Source organism: Mobula hypostoma, chromosome 9, assembly GCF_963921235.1.
Source record: "Mobula hypostoma chromosome 9, sMobHyp1.1, whole genome shotgun sequence".
Classification (NCBI taxonomy): domain Eukaryota; kingdom Metazoa; phylum Chordata; class Chondrichthyes; order Myliobatiformes; family Myliobatidae; genus Mobula; species Mobula hypostoma.
In genome coordinates this window covers 8761892-8779239 of record NC_086105.1, presented here as the reverse complement: position 1 = coordinate 8779239, position 17348 = coordinate 8761892, and the positions used below count along the sequence as shown (strand labels likewise).

General features: G+C 41.8%; 1 protein-coding gene across 3 annotated transcripts in view; it reads right to left on the bottom strand.

Moving 5' to 3' along the window:
* LOC134351495 (leucine-rich repeat-containing G-protein coupled receptor 5-like) overlaps positions 1-17348 on the bottom strand; it is a 177300-nt gene that overhangs the window by 41621 nt on the left and 118331 nt on the right. For all 3 annotated transcript variants that reach the window (XM_063057716.1, XM_063057717.1, XM_063057718.1), the window contains exons 5-6: positions 7404-7619; positions 5294-5365 (exon numbers count right to left, since the gene is read on the bottom strand). In XM_063057716.1, coding sequence (XP_062913786.1) covers positions 5294-5365; positions 7404-7619 — 288 coding nt within the window. The remainder of the gene's footprint in view (positions 1-5293; positions 5366-7403; positions 7620-17348) is intronic.

Genomic DNA, 17348 nt, shown 5'->3' with positions numbered 1-17348 from the left:
TCATGGACATGGAAAGACCATAATTACCTACGTCATATGACACAACACATAATGATGATGATGTAAATTAGACTTTTGCAAAACTGCCCAAAATACCCCAAGTGAGGCCTCACCAGTGCTTTATAAAGTCTCAACATTACAGCCTTGCTTTTATGTTCCAATCGTTTGGTGGTTTGTGACCTACTGTTTGGGCTGCAAATCCTCATGCCACTAAGAAATCTGTGCACATGTCAGTAAGCAGGAAATTACGTGATGGGTCTGTATGGCCAAGCAGTGATGCTGAGCTCCTTAGCAACTAGAGGCCTGTGATGAAGTCTGATCCCTGAGGCACAGGCAGACACAGTTATGTAATTCCAAACATAAAACTAATCAAAAAAAAACACAGAGGCAGGGATCACTCACGTACGTTTGATTTTCACTTTTGTGAGGTGCGCGCTTATGACGCGGAGACATGATGATGCACGCAATTCATATACTTCTATATATAACCCGTAATGGATTATGCACGCAACAAAGAATACTTAATCAAACAATATATTTACAATATAAGTCAAAGATTAGTGAAATATGAAATACACAGTAGACACCTCTTCCAAATGCACCTCACTGGTGAGGCCTCGCTTGGAGTATTGTGAGCAGTTTTCGGCCCCTAATCTAAGAAAGGGTATGCTTAGACTGGAGAAGGTTCACAAAAATTATTCTGGAGTTGAAAGGCTTACCATATGAGGAATGTTATTTATTGAGATACAACACAGAATAAGCCCCTTTGGCCCTTTGAGCCGTGCTGCCCAGCAGTCCCCCGATCTAACAGGACAGTTTACAATGACCAATTAACCTCCCAACCGGTACGTCTTTGGACTGTGGGAGGAAACCGGAGCACCCGGAGGAAACCCACTGCCCAGTCCAACCCTCGCTGATATGACATAACTGTCACATTTCAGTGCGTGTTTCGATGTTTCAATGTACATATGACGAATAAAGCCTACCTAATCTTTCTTTCTTTCCAATAACCTTTAAAACCTACAGTCAGTGGCAAGCTCTCAAGTAACTTCTCGCATTTGCAGTGTGGTCCTTGAAACGTCCTGTCGAAATGCTGGCCAGTCCTCGAACTGGGGGGCTTGGAGAAGCGACACAGGAAATTGTAACTTTGGAACAGCAAGTTGCTGGTCTCCTGCTCTCACTGTAATTGGAGCAGTCTCTCTCCCAAGCTGTTGAGAGAAAGCCTATCTGAGCTGTAGGTTTTGATGGAGTCGAGATCAGGGTCTCTTTGGGGGCTTTTTTGCTGTTGCTATCATGGTGGGGGGGGGGTCAGTGCTTTTACTGGTGCAAGGGGGAGGGAGGCCACCAAGAAGACCACAACTTTGTTGTGGGTTGGAGGCTTGTGTGCCTCCATGACCGGGAGAGCTATGCTGGCTGGAGTCAGGGCATTATGCTTTGGTTCTTGGTAGATTCACCCATGCCAAGAAGGTCAAAGGGTAGAGGATAGTGGTCCAACAATCCACCACGTTTGGGGGTTCAAGCGCAGGGCTAACAACCCTGATTGGTCAAAAAAAAAAGTTACAGAAACAGCAATGAGAAATCCTTCTACATCTGAGTGCGATGGTGTTCCTGAGTCTCCACCCGGGACTTGCATGACTGACGGTAGAGAAAACAGAGAGGAAGCTACTGACACGATGAAGGAGTCCTGAACATCGCCAGAGATGGAGGACCTTCTCTGCTGCCCTAAACTTCAGCGCCGTAACAGGCAGTAACACGGGGGTGGGGGGAGTTGAGGCTTCTGCTGCTGCTTGATGTTTGTGCATGGGAGGTGGGGAAAGGGCACATTGAGGTTCTGATCTTTCTGTCATTCATTCCTTGGGGTCTTTTGTTTCATAGATGTCTGTGAAGACTAAGAATTTCAGGTTGTATACTATATAAATTCTGTGATATTAAATTGATTTGATTTGAAGCCATTTGGTTTCACTCTCCATTAGTCAGTACAGCACTGGTGGTCCCTCATCTATGCTTTCGTGATTCAGTTCCCACACGTATAAAACTGAATTAATTTATCCATTGGTGCACAGACTTACATACAGAGATGCCCTTTTGATTTGACTCATTCTGGTAAAAAGATGTACACACAATGCCTTATAAAAGGTTCAGTTGTGGCCCAACTTGCAGGGATCGATCCCTCCGCGACTCACTTATCCGCACGTCCATCCCCACGGATCTCCCACCCGGCACTTATCCCTGTAAGTGTAAGCGCTACACCTGTCCCTACACCTCCTCTCTTGCCACCATTCAGGGCCCCAAAACAGTCCTTCCAGGTGAGGCAACACTTCGCTTGCGAATCTGTTGGGGTCATCTATTGCATCCGGTGCTCCCGGTGCGGCCTCCTCTACATCGGTGAAACCCGACGCAGATTGGGGGACCGCTTCGTCGAGCACCTCCACTCCGTCCGCCGCAACAGACAGGATCTCTCAGTAGCCACCCACTTCAACTCTGCTTCCCATTCCCATTCAGATATGTCCATACATGGCCTCCTCTACTGCCATGATGAGGCTAAACTCAGGTTGGAGGAGCAACACCTCATATACCGTCTAGGTAGTCTCCAGCCCCTTGGTATGAACATAGAATTCTCCAATTTCCAGTAATTCCCTCCCCCTCCCTTCCTCTAACCCTATTTCGCATCACCTCCCTCATAGTTCCGCCTCCTTCTACTATTGTTCTCCTGCCAATCACCTCCCTGCTTCCCCTCCCCCACCCCTTTGTCTTAAATATTACTGTTTTTTTCAACTACCAGCATTCTTCAAACCCTCCCCAAAGTTCTTCCTTCAATCCTGACGAAGGGTTTCGGTCCGAAACGTCGACTAATCTTTTCAACTGATGCTGACTGACCTGCTGAGTTCCTCCAGCGCATTGTGAGTGTGCCCAACTTGTACTTCTGCCTTTGAGCCGGAGGTTGGGGCCTTAAGTTCCACTCCAGAGATTAAAGCACAGCAATTTAGGCTCTCACTGCATTCCTGTATTGAGGGGTTGGGTTTCATGTAGGTGCTATCTATTGAATGGCATGTTAAACTGAGGCCCCCAGCTCCACCATCAGGTGAAGTTATCATTTGTTCATTATGTGTTGTATGATGTGGGTGCTCGTGGTCTTTCCAGGACCATGATTGTTCTTGGCAAGTTTTTCTACAGAAGTGGTTTTCTATTGCCTTCTTCTGGGCAGTGTCTTTCCAAGACGGGTGACCTCAGCCATTATCAATACTCTTCAGAGATAGTCTGCCTGGTGTCAGTGGTCGTATAACCAGGACTTGTTACAGCATGAAATATTGCAGGGGCTCTATTTTCCTGCCACACCCCAAAGATGTACTGATTGGTAAGTTAACTGGCCTCTGTAAACTGCACCTAGTGTAGAGAGGTGAGGAGCTAATGGGAATGTGACCAAGAATAAATTACTGGGAAATAAGTGTGGGAATCGGATTAATAGGATTGCTCTGAAAGCCATCCATAAAGTTGATGGGCCAAATAAGCTCTTTCTGTGTCATAAAGAGATATGAAGAAATAGTTTTTGGCTCCTTACCTAAGAAAGGATGTGTGGACATTGGAGTGTGTTCAAAGGAGGTTCATGAAAATTATTCTGGGACTGAAAGCCTGGTTATATGAGGAGTCTTTGATGGCCCTGGACCTGTTCTCACTGGAATTCAGAAGAATGAGAGATGATCTCATTGAAACCTATCAAATGATGTAGAGTGGATGTTTCCTATGGTGGGAGAGTCTAAGACCAGAGGACACAGCCTCTGAAAAGTGGGGAGTCCTTTCAGAACAGTGATGAGGAGAAATTTCTTTAGATACTGTAGAGAGTGGTGAATCTGTGGAATTCACTGTGGGTATATTTAAGGCAGAGGTTGATTGATTCTGGATTAGTCAGGGCATGAAGGTTTACAGAGAGAAGGCAGGAGATTGGGGCTGAGAGGGAATATCGATTGGCCATGATGAAATAGCAGAGCAGACTTGATGAGCCAAATGGCCTAATTCTGCTCCTATAATTATGGTCTTAAAGGAAAGAATTGTACTTCCACAATGTCCTTTATCTTCCAGCTAGATTATTGCAAACAGTTCTCAATGAAGGTACTAAGGAACTGGAGTCATTAAAGTAACGAGGACTAACTAATCTATGCACAGCAAGATTCCACAGGCAGAAATGTGACAATGACCAATAATTAATTATGCTGATTGAAGGATAACCAATGGTGAAGATACTGGAGATAGTGTCTAATGTCCTTACACGTGGTGCCAATTGACACCGCTCACTTACTTCCTGCCCATTACACCACTGGCATTTAGGACAGCAATGAAGGTTCTCCATCTCTGGCGGTGTTCTGGGCTTCCCTCATCGTGTCAGTAGCTTCCTCGCAGTTTTCACTACTGTCAGTCACACAAGTCCCAGGTGGAGACTCAGGAATACCGTCACACTCAGGTGTAGAAGCATTCTTCATTGCTCTCTCTGTAACAATTTGTTTTACCTGTCAGGGGTGTTACCTCTGAGCTGAATCCAAAAACCTGGAGGTCCAGGTGGACCACTCTTAGTCTGACCTCTACTCTTTGACCTGTTGGGCATGGGTGACCCAACCAAGAGACATATGAAGGAAGCCCTGACCCCAGCTAATGTGGCTCTCTGGGCATGCAAGCCTCCAAACCACAACCACAACAAGGTTGTGATCCTCTTGGAGGCACTTAACACCAGGACCTTGATTTACCGTCTCTTCTCGTCTAGACTAGTCTCGGTTTTCATTCTCAGGTCTCCGGGATTTCAGCCCAAGGAGGTGAGTTGGGTATCGCGTGAACGAAGGCTGCTTTTAATTAAGTTTGTAGAATAGTTTCCAAATCAAAGAATGAAGTCAAAACACCAAAATTCCATAGTTTCTGCTTCCTGATTAGCCCAAGCATCTGAAACATTGGTCTTAGATAACAATGAAACTGTCCTGTCAAAATAGGCAGATAGTTTTATGTTTTCTTAGTTACCAATGGAGAACTAGGTCGGCAACCCAAACAGAGTGTTCTGCAAAACTGATGCCACTTGTATACGTCCTGAATTTGATAGGTTTACATATCATGTGGCTCTTGTGAATTTTCCATTATCGCTAAAGCACGAAGTATGTATTTACATGACAGAACAAAAGCATTAGAAATAAATTGGCAATATTTTCTCACTATACTTAAAAATGCTTTAATCTTGGAATCTTTTCTTTGAATTTTGATTTTATACACTGAAAAAACTCAAAAAGAGGAACAAAAATATCAGAGGTCAACTTACAATGTTTCTAGGCTGTGAAGACCATCAAAGCATTTCTTTCCCAGGGAGTGAATCTGATTGTTGTGCAGATGCCTGTAGGGTAACATTAACTGCACAGTCATGAAAAGACAATGCACACAGCAGGCCTACGCAAACTTTCCCCTGGTTGTATCAAAAGAACCCTGTACCTCACTCATTCTTTTTACTCACTTCATGCAGGTCATACGTAGGCTACTCATTAGAATATAAACAGTAACTACTACGCTAGGAGATGTATGCTCAAAATCAGTTTTAAACAGTAAGAAAATAATGCCGGGGTTTATGTTAAATTATTGCTCCAGGTCAAGAAAATGGAGTTTGTAATGACACTCCCTACATTTATACAGTAGCTCAGGTTCACATTTGTTTTGGGGTTAAATTATGGTACTAAATTTGAAATATGTCTGAAAACTCACATCAGACATTATGGGCTTAAAGCTGAGGTCAAATTAAATGGCAAAAAGGTTTCATTCCAAACAATGTTTAAACTGTTATTAATATTTATCTTCACTTTCTCCTTATTTTTTACAAATGCCATTATTCCATTGTACTCCTGATTTGAGCCTTCTGAATAGTTGTCAGACTTTCAAAGTTCAAGATAAATTTATTATCAAAGAACATATATGTCACCATATACAACCCTAAGATTAATTTTCTTGCAGGCATACTCAATAACTCTATAGAATAATAACCATAGCAGAATCAACTAAAGACCATCCAACTTGGGTGTTCAACCCAGAGTGCAGAAGACAACAAACTGTGCAAATACAAAAAGAAAGAAATAATAATAATAAACAAATAAGCAATAAATATCCAGAACATGAAATGAAGAGCCCTTCAAAGTGAGTCCATAGGTTATGGGAACATGTCAATAATGGGGCCAAAGCGAAGTTGAGTGATGTTATCCCCTTGGATCAAAAGCCCGATGATTGAGGGTTTCCTGAGCAGTTGGTGTGAGTCCTGTACCTACAGGAGTCCTGAGGCTCCTGTACCTTCTTCCTGATGGCAGAAACGAGAAGAGAGCATGTTCTGGGTGGTGGGGGTCCCTGACGATGGATGATGTACGTTCAGTATTCACTGTGTTCAATTGAGTAGCAGCGTTAGGAAGTGAGATTACTTTGATTACCAGTTTATTACAACATTATTTTGTAGTTAATTTTGCAGTGCAAATCAAAAATGGAAAGTGGCTGTAATGAGTAAGATCTTTGGTTAAGGCACTGTCACAGATTGAAAAGAGAATCCCATTACTGGCAAACAATTTAAGCATGAAAGGTGAGTTAAATCAGTAAGAAGGTTTTACAAAACTCAAGAGCAGCTTCTTTTTCCTACTATTCAAACCACTTCAGGCAGTGCGCTGAATTCCACATAATCTGTTGTCATTCATGCTACACGTTTCCTTGACAGAATACTTCAACTGTGAATCTCTGCCTAAGAGATTTGTTAAAAGTAGCTCATTTGAAGTATTCAAAGTGGAGATAGCTAATATTTGAAAAATTGAGGGAATTCAGAGCTGTGGTGCATCGGGGCTGATTAGCCACGAGCATATGAGGAGGAATTTCTTTAGCCAGAGGGTGCTGAATCTGTGGAATTCATTGCCACTGGTGACTGTGAAGGCTGAGTCACTGGGTATGTTTAAGGCAGAGGATGATAGGTTCTAGATCAGTCGGGGCATGAAAGGATATGAGGGGAAGGCAGGAGATTGGGGCTGAGAGGAAAAATGGATCAGCCATGATGAAAATGGTGGAGCAGACTTGATAGGTTCTTCTCCTATGTCTTATGGTCTTATATTGAATGTAACATTAACAAAACATTTTGCATTAACATTTCTGAGGTAAACTACATTAAACCTGCTTTGACTATTATTCAGTGTAGAACCAAAATAATTTTAACGTCCTAATGAACAGACCCACTTTCATTTGAACTGTTTATTTTGTCTGTGTGACATGTCAAATGACTTCTTATTGAACTGCAAATTGAGAGGAACTGCAGTTTATTGACTGAAACAAAAGATTAGCACATCTGTGCAGAAAATATTTTTACAAGGTCTTCTCATTGTGAATTGTCAAAAGTGAAATAAAGCAAAATTACTTACAGAACTACCAAACTGGAAAGGTTCCTAAATGCATAGTCTGGGATATGAGTAATTCTGTTCAATGCCAAGGTCATGGCTTGTAGGCAAGGTAAAGTGCTCAGGGCTTTAACCGGAATATCTGTCAAAGCATTGTCATCCAGCCAGAGGTGTCTAAGTGAAACCAGCCCATTGAAACAGTTTGGTGGCACAACGGAGATATGATTCGCATCCAGTCGTCTAGAAAATGAAAAAGAGTTTGAGACTTATTTTCCAGAAATATCCATGTTCTGTCCAACAAAACTACACCCTGTTTTTCAATTTTATACCGCCGCTCTGCCAGATTCACTTCAGCCAAATTATGTCAATCTTTGCTGCTTCTTTAAGAACAATGTGAATTGCCTTTAGTGGATTTTGTGTAGGTGACAGGCATATCTTACATGAATTCGGTAGAGCGGAATTGGTTTTAATAACGTTCAAGAACAGCGTAACATTTACCAGAATCAATTTTATTTTAAATACAATATACTGGAGTCTACACATAAGCAAACACGTTATGCTGTATTTATTTGTTGGATGCACTTGATTTTATTCAACCACACAAGATATAAACTGGTAGTATGTAGGTTTCATTGCTAACAATCTTAGTCATGTAAATTTTAATAATTGAAACATTTATAAACAATACGTGGGCAGGATGTCCTTCAAGGAAATAATAAATATTTTGCAAAGTCTAAAAGAGTGGGTGACAATTGCAAGAAATCATTAAAGGTTTGACATTTTTAGTGGTTAGATGGTAAATTGTTCCTTTACAATTGGTTATTAATTATGCTTGGACTAGTGCTCTTTACGAAATGTACCATTTTGAATGAACAATGCCTTTCTCACTTTAACTCTGCTTTTTCACATCTGAATGAAAATAGGGTCACCATTTAATCAAATCTGCTTTGGCTGCAACCCTCTAATCTCTGAGTTAATGCAATCTGCCATACTGTGGCTAATATCAGAACATCTATAGATAACTCCAATTACAGTTTGAAATCTGTTTCGTATTACTTGATACTAACTACAGAGATTGCACTAATGGATTTCCCTTTTCCATATCCTATCTTGTGCTGAAGTCATATCTTTAATCAATACAGCCACTCCTCCTCTTCCAATAACTTCCCAACCTTCTGGACAGACTTTGTAGCCTGGTACTGTATATTTAACTTCTGTTCCACCTACAATTATGAGCAGTGTGGACTAAGTTCTCAGTAACAGTCAGAACATCGAAGCCTTTAATCTATATTTTTATTTATAATTTCCTGCTTACTTCATACATCATTGATACAAAATGATGCATTTCACTGTATGTTCCGATGCACGTGACAAATAAGGCAAATCTCTTTAATTGCATTCAGAATGCGTTTTAACTTTTAGGCACCAACCGAAAAGATGCTAAAAGAGCTCTGAACAAAAGAAAAAAGTCTTTGGCTATGATTTTACTGCCATCTTTGACACACTACAGGAGCCATATATCTACTGTCTGCCTGTATTGTATTTTGCATTACATGTTTATTATGGGGAGTTAATCACATGGGTTGGGGCATGGTACAAATGAAGAGTTTAGTTATGTACTTATGCTTCATCTTTAGTTCAGTTTAGTTTGGGTAGAGCCAGAGAATGGGCCAGGGTTGATGTTTTTTTCTTGACCACTAAATACTCTTAAATATATTTAAGAATGCTTGGCTTAAGTATGTTTAAATATGCTAAGATTGTTTATTTCATTAGTTTTTATCTTTTCAAGATCATTCATTTTTGCTGGTTTCTTAATAAAGAATCGAATGTACTTTCCTTGACTACACGAGTTTGTTATTGTGGATAGCGTGACATAGAGTATCAACGACAGCATCGTGCTTAGACTCTGAGCAGTTCTGGTTTGTTTTCAAATAACCGCTCACATTCCACTCAAACGTTTAAATCATTACATAAAAATAGTTAAATAATTTCATAGCTAATAGATTCTACTTTAGGACATTAGATTTATTCTATATTCTTTTCTTTGAGTCATGCAGCTTTGAAAATGCCCTTCAGCCCACTAAGACTACACTGACCATCAAGAGCCATTTACACCAGGGAATCCCAATCTTACCACTAACTGAGGGATCTGTGGACTCCAGGTTGGGAACCCCTGATTAACATGAATCCTATTTCAATCTCATTTAATCTCCCTACAATCCCACCAATTCTGTGCTTTGATCAAGCCCAATGGATGTTGCAGTGAGAGCTGAAACTTGGATAATTAAAACCGAATGAATCAAAATCCAAACACTGCAGGTGCTGGTATGCTGAAATAAAATCAGAAGATACTGGGAATATTCAACGGTTCAGGCAGCATAGCTGGAGAGAGAAACAAAGATAACCTTACAAACAATGAACTTGCATGTGAAAGCTATGAAAAGTACCTGCTGAACTTGATAGAACATCACCATCTCATCATCAGCATCATTATATGCCATGTTGTATGACATCATCATCATGTGCTGTGTCGTATGATGTGGGTGATCATGGCTCATGACCATGATTGTTCTTGATAAATTTTTCTACAGAAGTGGTTTTCCTTTGCCTTCCTCTGGACAGTGTCTTTACAAGACGGGTGACCCCAGCCATTATCAATATTCTTCAGAGATTGTCTGCCTGGTGTCAGTGGTCACATAACCAGGACTTGTGATATGCACCAACTGCTCATATGACCATCCACCACCTGCTCCAATGGCTTCAAGTGACTCTGATTGGCCGGGGTGGGGGGAGGAATAAGCAGGTGTTACACCTTGCCCAAGGATGACCTGCAGGCTAGTGGAGGAAAGAAGCACCTTACGCCTCCTTTGGTAGAGACGTATCTCCACCCCATCACCCATATACTTCAATAGTCAACCCAAAATCCACAAGTTGTACTTATTTAAGACTGAAGTACAAATACAATCATCAGATGTTTTGCATAAAGCTAGTGGATTTTGATAAACACAAGAGATTCTACAGATGTTGGAAATCCACAGCAACACTGTCAAAATGCTGGAGGAACTCAGCAGGTCAGGCAGCATCAATGGAAAGGAATAAACAGTGGCTGTTTCGGGCTGAGACCCTTCATCAGGACTGGGTTGTATGGCTTTTGATGTTAGTTTATATTTCGATAACATGAAAGGAAACTATTTATTAATTTCAAAGTTGCTGGTGAACGCAGCAGGCCAGGCAGCATCTATAGGAAGAGGCGCAGTCGACGTTTCAGGCCGAGACCCTTCATCAGGACTAAAACGTCGACTGCGCCTCTTCCTATAGATGCTGCCTGGCCTGCTGCGTTCACCAGCAACTTTGATGTATGTTGCTTGAATTTCCAGCATCTGCAGAATTCCTTTTGTTTGTATTTATTAATTTCTTTTATTTGGCCGTTTATTGGATATGCAGTAGGTTTGTCTTGCATCGTAAATCTCTTGCCATTTCCTCTCATATATCTTTAATTTTTAATTTTCTCAGAAATTTATTAGTTGTAAAAAATATAAAAAAGACCCAACTATAAACTATTCATTTATTATGAGTTTTTTACCAATGGCTTGTGAATTAAAAAAATGAGAACATTAGAATTAACCCAGATTTCTGAAAACACATATTTCTGATATATAGGACCCAGTTATTGGGTACCAAATATTCAGGCACATACTTCGACTTTAAGCAGTGTCGGGAACATTGAACTGAAAGTGCTTGTCTTATTTATTCAGAATTAGAATCAGAATCAGAAATACGTTCACTATCACTGATATATGTCATGAAATTTGCTGTTTTGGGGTAGCAAGATAAAAAATTTACTGTAATTTATGATAATAAATCAATAAATAATGCACGAGAAGAATAGTGAGGTAGTATTCATGGGTCTGTGGACGACTCAGAAATCTGATGACAGAGGGAAAGAAGCAATGATGAATGTGCATCTTCAGCCTATCAAAATAAACTCAAAAATTTTAAACAGAAATTACTAGGAGACCGTATTACAAAGAGTGAGTCGCTTGAGAAAAACACAACAAAATCTAAATATTTAATGACTGTCAGTAAACAATAATTAACCAATTCAGGAGCTCTAAAAACCTTGGCGCCCAATGCTCGCCGCCTCCTCACACGAGCCCGAAGAGCTCATTACACATTGGTACTTCTGATTCAAAGGGTGATGCAGAGTCAGAGTACTCTCCTTCGTACATTTGTAGAAATTTGCTAGTGTTTCATGACATATGAAATATCCTCAAACTCTTAACGAAATATAGCATGCCTTCTTCGTGACTGCATCAAACAGCTGATCCATCTTACTCCCGTACACCTTCTCATTGCCATCTGAGGCTCTACTGACAAGAGTGGTATCATCAGCAAATTTATAGATGGTATTTCATCTGTGTCTAGACGCACAGTCCATAAGACCATAAGGCATAGGAACAGAACTAGGCCATTAACAGGTCACGAGTGTAGGCAAAGTAGAATAGACCATAAGACCATAAGATAAAGGAGCAGAAGTTGGCCATTCGGCCCATCGAGTCTGCTCCGCCATTTTATCATGAGCTGATCCATTCTCCTATTTAGTCCCACTCCCCCGCCTTCTCACTATAACATTTGATGCCCTGGCTACTCAGATACCTATCAATCTCTGCCTTAAATACACCCAATGACTTGGCTTCCACTGCTGCCTGTGGCAACAAATTCCATAGATTCACCACCCTCTGGCTAAAAAAATTTCTTCGCATTTCTTCGCAATAGTAGAGAGTCGAGCGTGGAATGAGCATTGTCAAAGACAGAATGCATTGTCCATTCCTAACTACCCTTAAAAAGTTGGTAGTGAGCTACATACCTTCCCTGAAAGCCTACAGCCTCAGTGTTGAATGCACTCCATTTGTGGTGTTAGGGCACTGCTGGAGCCTGAGCCACTGAGACGGAACAACAATATAACGCTCAGTCACGACGGTGTGTGAGTCAGAGGGGTGCTTGGAAATGCTGCATTCTTTTGGCCTTTTAGGTGCTGGAGTTTGAGAATTTGGGAGCTGTTGTTTGGCAATCAAATGCCATGCAAGCTATATATAGTGCAATTAAATCAAGTTTAATTATCTTTCAACCATACATGGATACAGCAAATGAAACAGTGTTCCTCTGAGGCCAAGGTGCAAATCCAACCAAATAGCAAGCAAAAAAGCATATTCACGCAAAAGAAAAACATATATACATACATATATATATATGCATATACACACACACACACACACAGAAAAGGGGTGATTTATAAGTTTGTGGCCTGAGGTAGAAGGAGATGAGATATTAACTTCAAACTTTCTGCATAATCACTCAAGGACTTGAATTGCGCATGCATTTAACAAGAGCTGTATAACTCATCTCGTTCTACCTTAGGCCACAAACTTATCCATCACCCATGCTGTGGACACTTTCTGGAGGTCCAAGATCCGTAAGCTCCTCGACTGCTGATCTAAGTGTTTAAATGTAGGAGGGGACTATGTTCAAAAATAAATGTGCTGGGTTTTCTAAAATTGACTCCTTCTTCCGTAGGCGAGAAGACTGCAACTAGCGGGGTACTGTCTACACCACCCCGAGCTACCTGCCAGCCTAGTCGTCATATGGGAGCCGAAGCACAGGAGAATGAACCCTGGGCACCCTCCCAAGACTACGGTCAACACACTCCTAGAAAACAGAGGCACGGCTAATGTAGATGAACTGAACACACTGATGAGGGAGAGGGAGAAGTGGAGAGTCCATCATCGTGCCTGACGCCGGCCCCCTAGGCCTGAGTCGACGTAGTAGTAGTAGTACCATAGGCCACAAACTTATCAGTCACCCCCCCCGTGTGTGTGTGTGTGTGTGTATACGCGCGCATGTATATATATATATATATATACACACACATATAAAAAAACATGCAGCGACTTCTCAGGGGCCAACCAAAGGTGCTTTTTTCTTTGTTAAAAGTGTTTTTTATGATCACAAGACAATACTACTCCAAGAACTTCGGGTACCGCAGGGCTACTCTATCAGTGAGCTGTTCACTGAACGGAGAAGCTGGACCAGTGTCGGCAACAGTGCTGGCTGAGGTGTCGAAGGGTTGAGCCAGGATGGCAGAGAAGGAGAGATGCGGTTACAGTGTCTGTGTGATGGATAGAGTACTATTTTACTGGATTGTTTTATCCAGAATGATTTGAATTTCTTGGATATGGTTGGAGCTGAAAGAATCTTGCCAAGTGGAAGTATTCCACTTCTGATCAGCCTTGGAGAAAGTGGAAAGGCTGCAGAATACTTAACTTGTTCTTGTTCTTGCAGCCACAATATTTCTGTTAAGTTTATAGTTCATGATGGTTTTGAGGTGGGGACTCAGCAATAGGAATATCATTCCATACAAACGGAATCAGTTGGACTGTCTTCTATCGGGAGATGTTAACTGCCTTTGCTACATTCAGCACAATCAGGTTTAATATCATTGGCATGTGTGGTGAATTTTTTTGTCTTTACAGCAGCAGTACAGTATAATATATAATCATGGGAAAAAAGTGAATTATAATAAGTATATATTTATATTAAGTGGTTAAGTAAGTAGTGCAAAAATAGAAGTTTAAAAGTGGTGAAGTAGTATTGTTGGCAATACAACTATGGTTGGCAGAATTTCAGATTGTGATGAGAAGGTGTACAGGAGTGAGATAGATCAGCTAGTTGTTAACTAGAATTAGAACAGGATGTTATGCGATTAATAAAGAACTCCATTCTGGTCAGATGATGGAGGGAAGGCAGTTGTTGAAGACGTTTGAGCCAAAGAGAGGGCCAGCCATTCTGGTCAGAGACAAGATGAAACTTCTTTGCCAAAAGGCAGGTGAATAACCATATAACCATATAACAATTACAGCACGGAAACAGGCCATGTCAGCCCTTCTAGTCCATGCCAAACTCTTACTCTCACCTAGTCCCACCGACCTGCACTCAGCCCATAACCCTCCATACCATTTGTAAATATTTGGAGTCCCAGCTGGGGAGTGTATTTAAGACAGGGATTGATAGATTTTTAGACATTAGAAGAATCAAGCAGTATAGATACAGCACAGGAAAGATGTACTCAATGGTCAACCACGCTCTGATTGAATAGAGGTGCAACCATGCTGGGTCAAATTAAGCTCTTCTGGCTAAGGAACTCCTGTAAACCTATCTAGCATCTGAGATGATTGACCTCAAACAACTAGGATTAGTACTTTCTAGAGGACAGCTTCACCCAATTCCTACACTAGTCAAGTGACCACTGGAATTTTGCTTGTCTGTCCACATCAAAAGTGAACTGTCATGAGGTTGAGAGATGAAAGCCCAAGCTGAGCAACGCTGACCTATAGATGAGGAAAGCACTTGTGCAAAACTGTTTTATCACCGCTGAGTAAATAATGAGCTGATAACTGCACAGACGGGATATTGTATTTGGCAATTTTCCATAGTGTAGAATAGATGCTCGGTTTGGAGATGCACAAGAATATTTTAGTTATATTGTACAAGTAAACATCACAGATATCTTGCTCTCCTTCCACTTCTGAGACCCACACTGATTGGAGACGGGGTGAAGTTAAGATGACACTAAACGGCGACTCCTTCGCTTGCATCTTCAGAAACAGCTTTATTTCTATTTTTGATATCTCTTTTTTCCCTTTTCAGGATGTAGGTGTTTCTTTTGAAGACCCTGACCTGGAGTTACACCCTGACTTTGGCTCTTTGTGGGAATGGGACCCGTTTTCTGGGCCTCATGGCTGTCCGCGTTTTGATATCCCAAGGACGTGGCCTGGAAGACAAGCGCACCTTCAGGATTCTGGGATTACATGGCTCTGGGGAGGTGCTGATTCTAGACCAGTGCCACTGACTGAAACATCGCAGGAGAACATAGAACATTGAGTTAGCTGCCGGGGGTTGTGTGCCCGGAGAGTTGCGCCTTTTTGGTGCTGACTCTCAGGAGCAGAGCTCGGAAAAATCGACGTTACAGACTTTTAACATCGTAAATGAGCGAGTTGTTTGTTATGTCTCCCCTCTCGCTGTGAAACGGGGACACCTCTTTTTCTCTTACTAGGAAGAGAGAGAGTCTTTGGTATGTCGAATTACTGGGTGAAGGAGTAGTCTTTGGGGTACTGCAAATCTGTGTCTTTACTGATGCTTTGCTGCACACTTGAGTGCTCGGTAGAAGGTGCTGATGTTTTTTTGCTGGTGGTGGGGGGGGTCATTGTCATGCTGCTACTTGTTTGTGGGTGGGGTGTTAGGATGGGGCTTTGGGGTTCTAACATTTGACTGTCATTCATTCATCGGGGCACTCCTCTGTTTTCGTGGATGATTGCGAAGAAAAAGAATTTCATGATGTATATTGTATACATTTCTCTGCCGTTAAATGCACCTATTGAAACTTATTGATCTCAGTTGAAGCCTCAAACCAGGGAAATGTAACTTGCATGCCAATAAGACACATCTCAGCCTTTCAGCTTATGTTTTTTGATGTGTCAAAATGGTTTCACATATTAACATTTGCCTGGAAGCCACTCTCAGCCCAGGCTCTGCTGTGACCCTGGGAAGCTTCCTAATCAATAATGCAATAACATCGTAAGGAATATCAAAGGTCACTGTGACACAGCCAACTGCGCAGTGTATTTTTCTTTTATAGCTAAGAAACGAGACACAATCCTGCTACTGAGATGTTATTTCAAAGCTTTTTTCCCCCCCAGAGAAAAACTTGGCCATTTGCAAAGAAACATCAGTGGGTTCTGGTCAGTAGTGTTAACTAGCAGGCATAAAAACACGACCAGCCCACACTGCATTGTAGGTGCCCAAGAAATGCCCTAATGGGCTGAAGTTACATATTCCAGCATGTTAGCAAGCATTGGCAGAATATCACAAACCAGAGGAAAGCTGTAGATGCTGAAAATCTAGAGCAACACACACAAAACACTGGAGGAACTCAGCAGGTCAGGCAGCATCTATGGAAATGAATAAGCAGTCAGTATTTCGGGCCAAGACCCTTCATCAGCACTGGAAAGAAAGAGGAGAAGTCAGAGTAGGAAGGTGGGGGGAGTACCAGGTGGTAGGTGATAGGTGAAACTGGGAGAGGGGAAGGGCGCAAAGTAAAGAGCTGGGAAGTTGGATGGTGAAAGAGATAAAGACACAAAGTAAAGAGCTGGGAACTTGGATGGTGAAAGAGATAAAGGGCTGGAGATAGAGTAGCTAAAATAGTCTCCCAATCTACTTGGGTCTCACCGATATACAGGAGGACGCACTGGGAGCACTGGGTACAGTAGATGACCCCAACAGTCTCACCTCACCTGGAAGGACTATTTGGGTCCCTGAATAGTAGTGAGGGAGGAGGTGTAGGGGCAAGTCTGACACTTGTTCTGCTTGTAAGGGTAAATACCAGGAGGGAAATCAGTGGGGAGAGACGAATGGACGAGGGAGTTGTGCAGGGAGCAATCTCTGTAGAAAGTGGAAAATGGAGGGCAGGAAAGATGTGCTTGGTGGTGGGATCCCGTTGAAGATGGCAGAAGATTATGGGGAATAACGTGCTGGGAGAATCTGACTGATCAGCACTGCAACGGCAGTCTTCACGGTGTTGCAATGTGGTCTTAGGGTGGAGATCAATTAAGTAATGGTTGGCATAAAGATTGCAGTATCAGCTTTCTGGCTCCTTCTAATCAGAAGCCTGTTTTTCTTTGGTATGTTTCTGATTACTTCACTCAACACATTGGTAAGCTGCTATTCTGGCCCTGGAGAAATCACAAATATGACTATAACTAAATGACTATAATTTATTGCCTCAATATTGGACACCCTACTGCATACTTTGATATGTCATTAACACATAAAAACATTTAATGCATATTAGGTGGTGCTAGCATCGTTCCAGCTGAGTTGCAACTATCAGGGTTTGGCTTGCAGACATATCCGTGC